At 43.1% G+C, this 8676-nt stretch overlaps 1 protein-coding gene across 21 annotated transcripts; it reads left to right on the top strand.

Annotated features, from left to right (window-relative positions):
* The first annotated feature begins 2132 nt into the window (after positions 1–2132).
* LOC125543833 lies at positions 2133–8403 on the top strand. Of its 21 annotated transcripts, none has more exons than XR_007298830.1 (10): positions 2133–2834; positions 2980–3039; positions 3223–3336; positions 3449–3505; positions 3652–3722; positions 3866–3965; positions 4059–4173; positions 4265–4911; positions 4998–5030; positions 5161–8403. XR_007298830.1 is itself a non-coding variant. In XM_048707316.1 (8 exons), the coding sequence occupies exons 2-7, from the start codon at positions 3010–3012 to the stop codon at positions 4164–4166; spliced, it is 480 nt and encodes a 159-aa protein (XP_048563273.1). In that variant the 5' UTR covers positions 2133–2834; positions 2980–3009; the 3' UTR covers positions 4167–4173; positions 4265–8403. The 21 variants fall into 21 exon arrangements, 1 of the variants encoding a protein (XP_048563273.1); XR_007298819.1 differs by having other exon boundaries at positions 4265–5409; positions 5526–5606; positions 7824–8403; XR_007298823.1 differs by having other exon boundaries at positions 4265–5409; positions 5526–5606; positions 7206–8403.
* The last annotated feature ends 273 nt before the right edge of the window (positions 8404–8676 follow it).

Below are 8676 nucleotides of genomic sequence, written 5' to 3'. Positions count from 1 at the left end.
TTGGACTTCTTCATACTTGCCATGGAGTTTTTCGGCAAGCGCCTCACGAGCTGCAAGCTCTTCTTCGTAAGCATCGAGATTAGTCTCGCGCTCCTTTAACTTGGCATCCTCTGCCGCTATCCTTTGTGTAGCTTCCTCTTGCGACTTGTTGGCCCTAGCCATCTTCAGGATAAGCTTGTTCCACTCAATGGCGAGCCGCTTTTGGCGGTCCGTCGGGTCTAGGAGGCTTTTAGCAAACTAGATATGTGTCTCTTCCAAGCTCTTCTGGAACTCTTTTTCTGCCATGCCAATAACGGCTACTGTGGAGTCCAAGCTCTACGTACGGCTGTGGTAGTGTGCTTGCAGCTTCTGGAGGTTCTCGGTCATGGCCCAACTATTTGTGAGCTACGTTGGGATTTCCCCGAAGAGGAGAGGATGTTGTAGGACAATAGAGATAAGTATGTCCCTTAGTTAAGAACCAAGGTTATCAGTCTAGTAGGAGAACCAAGCAATACCTCATTAGCAGTACCTACACACAAAATAGCAAATACTTGCACTAAATGCAAACAAGGGGTTGTCAATCCCTTGGCGGTTAATTGCAAGGATCAAATCTCGTAGATAGATAAATAAAACACAAAATAAAATAAAGTAAATAAAATTACAGCAAGGTAATTTGGATTCTAATATATGAAAAAATAGACCCGACAGCCATATTTTTCAATAGAGGCTTCTCTCTTGAAGATACCATATGGTAGGTAAACAAATTACTGTTGGCAATTGATAAAAAAGTGAATAATCATGCCGATATCCAACCCAATTATCATGTATATAGGCATCATGTCCGTGTCAAGTAGACCGGCTCCTTCCTGCATCTACTACTATTACTCCACACATCGACCGCTATCCAGTATGCATGTAGAGTATTAAGTTCATAAAGAACAGAGTAACACCTTAAGCAAGATAACATGATGTAGACAAAGTAAACTCAAGCAATATGAATAAACCCCATTCTGTTACCCTTAATGGCAGCAATAAAATACGTGTCTTGTCCCTTTCTGTCACCAGGATATATATCACCGCAAGATTGAACCCATCACAAAGTACCTCTCCCATTGCAAGAAAAATCAATCTAGTTGGCCAAACAAAATCAATAGATCAGAGAGAAATACAAAGATATAATTATCATGCATAAAAGAGTTCAAAGAAGACTCTAATAATATTCATGGAATCTGATCATAAACTCACAATTCATCGGATCCCAACAAACACACCGCAAAAAGTGATTACATCGAATAGATCTCCAAATACATCAAGGAGAACATTGTATTGAAGATTAAAGAGAGAGAAGAAGCCATCTATCTACTAGCTATGGACCCATAGGTCTGTGGTAAACTACTCACACACTTCTGCAGGATGCTGCTAACGTGACACTACAATCAGAGACCCTTTGATGAAACTGTGTGCGATGCATTAAACCCAAATAGTGATGTAAAAACGGTCAAAAAAGATGCAAAATGTTTGTGATGGCGGATACAACAAACACGGTTCAGATTTTAGTTTCATGTGCGATGCGGGGCATATGGTACAGTTCAATGAAGTGTTTGTGATGAGATAGAACAAGAGAAGCGAGCAACTAGATGAAGGTATGTGCGATATACGACATACAGTTCACTCAGATAAACTGTTTGTGATGAGGCGGAACAATAGAAACGGGCAACCAGATGAAGGTGTGTGTGATATATGGCATATAGTTCACTCGGATGAACTGTTTGTGATGAGGCGAAACAATGGAAACGGGCAGCTAGATGAAGGTGTATGCGATATATGACATAAATTTAACTTGGATGAACTGTTTGTGATTAGGCAACACAAAAGAAACGGTCAGCCAGATCAAGGTGTGTGCGATAGAGGGCAAATAGTTCACTTGGATGAAATGTTTGCATTGAGCCAAGATAACAGAAACGGTTCAACTTAATAAGATGTGTGTGATATGCGACAAACAGGTCTTTAACCAGAAATGTGTGCGAAGACCAATAATAACACATATGATTGCTGCTAATAAGACGTGTATGTGTTGTGCAATGTGATTGCATACAGAACAACAACAACAATATATAGGGCTGGACTATTCTGTTACTAGTATAAGGACGCGACGAGCTACACCGTATAAACTCCCCGAGCCATCCTGAACCTAACCCACCTCCTTCCGCCGGAGGCAGCTGTCGTGGGCGAGCGAGCGACGGCGTCAGCCGGAGCGAGGGAGCCCGCGGCGCCGTGACTGGCCGCCGACGGAGCCCATCGAACTGAACCTCCCCGCGGCCCACCACTTCTTCCACCTTCCTTCTTCTGCAGCGAGTGGATCGGCCGCACCGACCACCGGCCTCACCATCGCGCCGCCGCCCAGCGTGCCGCCGCCCCAGCCACCGGCCCCCCACCGCGCCACCGCCTCCCTCCCCACGCGCCGCCGCTTCGCTCCCCGCGCGCAGCGCCGCCCGGCCTCATCCTCCCTGCCCCCGCCTCCTCCCCTTCGCCAGCGTGCCTCCACCTCCCGGCCGCTGGCATGGCTCCACCTCCTCGTCCCGGCTGGCCAGGTGATGTGCGCGTATCAGTTCGCGCGAGGCCCGGCCGCCAGGCACCCTTTCGCCATCTCGCGCGACGCCATGGGTAAAGCCAGAGATGGAGCTATTCCAGCACCGGCACCTGTGACGTCAGTCCACCGACGTGCTTGGCGCCGTCCACAACTCCATCACGCTCGAGCTTATGCTCCAGATCATCTTCCCCAATGTTCCGGCCACGGTTCCCCATTGCCAACACGAGATCCCAACCACTTCTTCTGTAAAAACTGTAGTTATCTGGTTAGTAATCCTCATTTTCTTAATTCTGCAGTTCTTTAGTTCACCATTGCTTAATTGCCAAGTGTACGGATACGTTCTTGGTTTGTTTTAAGTCTGGTGAGTGATTCCGTTCTTCGAGTTGTTGACCATGTTGTATCTGTTCCAGTCGGATTAGCTCCTTCACCGGTTTTTGAAGATGGGAAGTTCAGAGTTTGAGCAAGCGAAGGTATCTCCTAACCTGAAATAGCTCCTCCCATTTCTTTGGCTTCTCCTTAATCTTATTACGGTTTTAAATTTTTGTTTAGTTGTTTCCTTGGATGATTCGCTAATTAAGATGCCCCTGATTACTTCAATCCTTTGTATGTCTTGAGCAAGCAAAACTGGCCTGACATGGTTGTTGTTGCTTCAGGCACACTTGCACGTCGACTGTGCTCAGCCACCAGCAATAACTTGGCAGAGGGAATTCGATGATGAAGGCAAGAAGGTTGCTATGCTTAGCATGACCACTGATATCTTCACAGTTGTAAGCAAGCATGTCAACATGGACTGCACCTTCCTAAATTTTGCATTTAGAACCAAGGATGCATGCTACCTTTGCTACATAAACACTGACCATGGTTATGGTTGTGCTGCAGATACCATTGATTTTTAAAATGCTTCGATTACACGTCGAAGGAATCGCGAAAAACCAAGTGAGTCGCTTTTCTGTCATTGAACATTCAGCTAACTTGTCAACCAGCATGCACATGTACTTGAAATACCAGTGCAAATTACTCTGCCTAGTCAGTACTCAGTAGCCAGTGAAATTGTTGAACAATTATTATCTTGTTTCCCAAAGGTTGCCGTCTATGATCCGCTCAGGAAATGGATGAACAACTGCTACCGCGGGGTACCCCTTGGCGGACTAGGGTAAGTTCTTTCGATGTTTCCGGTCCTGATTTTCCTCTGAGACATGCCATAGTTGTGTTGTGACATTCATGCATGGCTCTGTAGCTGACTGAACTTCAGATGACGGTTTTATTCAAAGTGCATTCTCTTCTCCTTCTTTTCAGTTCAAGAAGCATAGGGAGAAGCTACCGAGGGTACTTTCAGCAGTTTCAAATATTCCCCAGGTTCTATGAAGAGAAGCATGTCCTTGCCAACCAGTTCTCAGTAATAATAAATTTACACTTGCTTTCATGAGTTGCGGTGCCCAATTTATGGTGGAAAAACGTCTTATATTGTACACTATTTTCTCATGTCTAGGCATTCGTTTCGCATCCTGGCGGGAAGAGCTACTCGACGGTCTTGAAACTGGTATGCTGCTATTTTTGTCAGGCTCGCCTTTTCGATGCGCAAAATGATGAGGGATAAAGCTCTAGTATGCTGCTATTCCTTGCTTGTGTTTGTTACTGTGCCGTGTTACTTGTAGTAACAGCTGGTCTCATGCATTCTCAACCATATGTTAACAGGTCAGGAGACTTTTTTGCATGCGAGGCAATGGGTTCTGCAACAACAAGTTTTGATTATATTGATACCTAATAATAGCATGTGCTCATTTTTGAATTGAAATAAAAAGAGTCTCTCAAATAATAAATGGGCTCTCTAATAATAAGTTCTAAGGAAATAAATATAGAAGTTCATATTTCAAAACAAATGAAGTATTTTGGAAGTAAAATAAACTATTTCAAAGTACACAAATTATATTTAGGTATCTTTGTGTACTTCAACGTTACTGTACATGAACTTGTTCTTTTTATGTGAACTTGTACATTTGCCCATCCGTCAAATAGTTTGAGTTGCACTTTTTTTGCCATATTTGATCTATCATATTTCTCTAGTTCCATCTTGTTCGTGAGTTCTTTTGACCGAGAGCTAGTAAGATCAAACATGAATTTACATCAGTTCAAAAAACAGACTGTTTAGATTAAGACCAGAAACAAGAAAAGATGTACAAAAAGAAAATTAAAAACTTTTTCATTTGGACCTATATAAGAAAACAATTTGCCGATCACTACGAATTTAAATAAAAACTTGGAAAGTTTGAAAAAAATCACATAGAAAGTTCGAACTCCAAAACCTGGCAAGTTCATGGTAAAAACAAAAAAAGGAAGAAAAGGTACAATTTATTTTCAGTGTACCTATAATGTCCAATTTTTCTTTCAGCTCAATTCCTAGATTTCATTCAGTTCAATTCTTATGTAGGTACTTGGTGGTGGCATTGCTTCACTTCCCTTGGTATGCTCTCTTCGCCCAAGTTCCGAGAATCAAGAAAACAAATACTAGTGCTTGCATGAATATGAGCAAAAAAACCACAAAGGCCTTTGCGTAGAAACATCACCTCCACACCACCTCCATTCATGCGCAGTACATGCTTCTCCTGCCGCCCCGCCACCTGGATCCAACGAGGCTGCGTCACACTGGCCCCGGATCCGCCCGCTTCCAATGAGGCTGCATCACCCGCCGGCGCACCTCTGCCTCGCCGTGGGCAGTGGATGCTCCTCCACAGCTCAACCTCCTGGTAGCGGGTAGTTCGATGCTCCCTGTCGCGCTACGAGCAGCGCTCCCTCGAGCTCCACAAGAAATTCTTTCCGGCTGCGTCTGCACCTCTGAAAAGGTACTAATTCAAACACCGAAGCTGGTTCTTCAAACGATTAAACAAAATTATTACTTCAACTACTGTTATTAAGTTCACACACTCAAAGGAGGGATTATTGTTTCTTATTGGAGAAGGCCTGGTGTTTAGTTGGTGTCTGTGTGGTACCTACACCAGCATTTTCCATCAAGACCTCTAGAAAGAGAGATCATCTCAAGGTGAAAATACGAAATCCTTTTACTGCTCTCTTTATTGTCTCACTCGATTCATATTATTATATGTACACAAAGCCATGTCATCCTGAATTTGTTACACCACCGGTGCGGGAGCAAAAAACAGATGCACAAGTTCATCTTTTGTGACACTCAGTTCAAATTCTAATTTTAGTTCAGTGCAATTCTTATTTTCTGTTTAGTTCATTTTCTTATTTTAGTATGGTGCCTTATTGAGTTTCTACTCTTCTGAATTTTGGTTACCACACCCCTGTCTGGTGGTTCAGATATTCATTTTTGAGAAGTACTGAGAATAAAAATTAAAAGCTCGTCCATCAAAAGGTTCACATAGCATTATACTGTTTCACATGGTATTGTCCAGTAAGTACATAAGTCATGCTCTTATTTGCAGATCATGCAAGTTCAACTATATAACCGCATGCATTTCTCCCTTAGTCCGACTATTGCTGCTACTTAAAATCACAAAATTTGATTCAGCCAGTAAGTTGGTGCTAGTGGATCAAGTCCAGATCAACTATTTTTATGTTGGTTGTTACAATATTGTTTGAGTGAAGAACTGCATGGAAGTATAGCATAATATAGGAGCTTTGATTTACAAAAAAAATAAGGCACCACCACCAGCCCGTCCACCACGGTTGCTGGCAGCCGTCCAAGTTGAGCGCTGATGGTAGTCCTGTGCGTGCATCAACGGCACTCTCTCACTGTCGCCGCCTAGCCCACGCCCGCAGCCATCCACCTCACAGCCGCGAGGCACCTCCCGGACATCACCGCCAAGAGCCTCTCTCTGCCACCACGCCTGGTAGTTGAACTTACGCGGGATGACCTGTGACCAACTGCCCCGCCTCTACAAGCTTCTCGGGGATGACTTGGTAGTCGCTGGGATTCCCTGCAGTCGCCAAAGCGCGGCGTGCTCGTGATCTCCGCATCCATCAGCTCCACTTCACCAGAGCAATCAGTCCAGAGGAGGAGGTGTAGCCAGTCCACGCGATCTCCAACGTCTTATTCCACCTACAAAAAAATTCTTTTTGAGTTCTATTCTTCGTCACAGGTTCACCGCTATTACCTCAGTTCAAAAGTGCGAAAGAGTTTAGTTCAGACTATACTAAATGTCCATATTGTAGATAATATTTGCATTGTCTTAAATTTCTGGAAATAAGCTTCAGTACAAGAAAAATGGGTCAGTCAGTTCATCCATATCCACACCCCGTCGACGTGCGGCGGCAGGAAACATTTCCAGGTTGTTTTCTTTCTCTCTTTGCTTAGAACAAAAGTGCGCAAATGCCTAGCAGAAATAGAACTTGTTCGTATAAATGGGTAGGTTCATGAAAATTTGTATTAGTAGTTCGGTGAAAGGATTCACATCAGTTCAAAACATTTTTGAATGTTCAGTAAATGTTCAAATAGACCAGAGGCTTTCACCTCATTCGAAAAGCCTAAAGAAACAGTACAATGATAGAAAAAAAATTAGTTCAAAAAAACATGCTGGAGATTTGTCGGAATCACAGAAAAACATCAGTTCAATTTTTCTGTACCATCGCTTTTATTGCTAAATGTTTTAGTCACTTGTTTTCTTGATGACATCAGGTATTGCTTAAATACTTCGATCTTGTGCCGCTGGTACTAGTGTGGATGGGTAGCAAGTTCAACTACCAATGCACACCAAGTTCAGGCATGTTGCATGTTTCCCACACGTTCCTAGAAGTTGTTCTAGGATTGGAAAGCTAGCAGCAGCACTCTTGTTTTCACTATTTAAGTTCACCTCAATTTCTATTTAAGTTCTGTTCATAGGAGTGCTTGTAATCAATTAGTTTGGTTTTACTTACGTTCCATGAATTTCTAGTAGCCTGATAGATTTGGTAGTGACATGATCTCCCTCTCCACCACTCAAGGATATACGATGTCCTAGTCCAGCCCCATGGCATACATTAAGTTAGTTGTTATAGCAAAAAACAGTACAAAACTCTTTTTATTTTTATTTTTGAACTTATGACGTTACTCTACATTAACTTGGTTGTTATTTTCGCATGAAATTGTACATTGCCTTGTTAGGTTGTGCGTCTACTACTCAAAAGTCTGCAATAGTTGAACGAAAATTTAATTTTTGTTAGTTTGTTGTCATGGACAGTACAGGTGCACATTGTTGTGTAGTACATGTGTCCATTGATGTGTTTGAATCCCTTCCGTCCACTTTGATTCCTACAGGTGGTTCAAATGTGTCGAGTGGCAGCATCGCTTGATCCCTAGTGGTTGCCCGCGCAAGGAGGATACAAGGACGCTACAGTGGTGGAGGAGTTTGTCCTGTAGCTCTGGTCTTACCTAGTATGGATAACATTTTTATGGAAAACTTGCTATTTCCCTGGTGCGCTAACATGATGTGTTGGAATATCAGCCAGCGGCCTGCTCTGGCCATGCCGCACCACCACTGGCACGTCCACCATGGTTGCTGGCAGCCGTCCAAGTTGAGCGCTGATGGGAGTCCTTAGCATCCTTCAACGACACTCTCATATCAATCTCTCTCTTTCTTTGCTCCTGCTATTAAAATGTGTAGATGTGCTGCTTTGCTAATTGAGTAGTTGGGAAGATGTGAAAAGAACATGCTCTCTAGGTGTGTGATTATTCCTGTGAGAACAAATGTATTTAAATGTTTATTTTGTGCTCCAGCTTATGCTTTTGGGCAGTACAAATACATCTTCAAAAATAAGTAAAGATGTGGTCTTATAGAACTCTAATTGTTGTTGGATGCTATTCCAAATGCCAATGATCATGCAAAACGGTTATTGCTAGAATCTAGATGATATGTAATGTGGTTACCATAGTTTCACCCTACGCATGATGAGCTTGTTGTCTCTATACATCTAGCATCGGAGTATCTCCCCTTGCTGCACACACATGCCCGCGATTGAGCTAGTGTTGTTTGTGATTGCTGGTCGTGACTCTTACATTGTCACTGGAAAAATAATGTGTTCTGTAACTCTGTACTGATGGGACCTTCAGCATATATGGTGTTTAGAATTTGTTTGTAACTCTGTACTGCCGGGACCTTCAGCATATATGG

The sequence above is a fragment of the Triticum urartu genome, chromosome 3 (assembly GCF_003073215.2).
Source record: "Triticum urartu cultivar G1812 chromosome 3, Tu2.1, whole genome shotgun sequence".
Classification (NCBI taxonomy): Eukaryota; Viridiplantae; Streptophyta; class Magnoliopsida; order Poales; family Poaceae; genus Triticum; species Triticum urartu.
The sequence above is the reverse complement of the archived record's forward strand: the minus strand, read 5'-3'. Positions and strand labels throughout refer to the sequence as shown.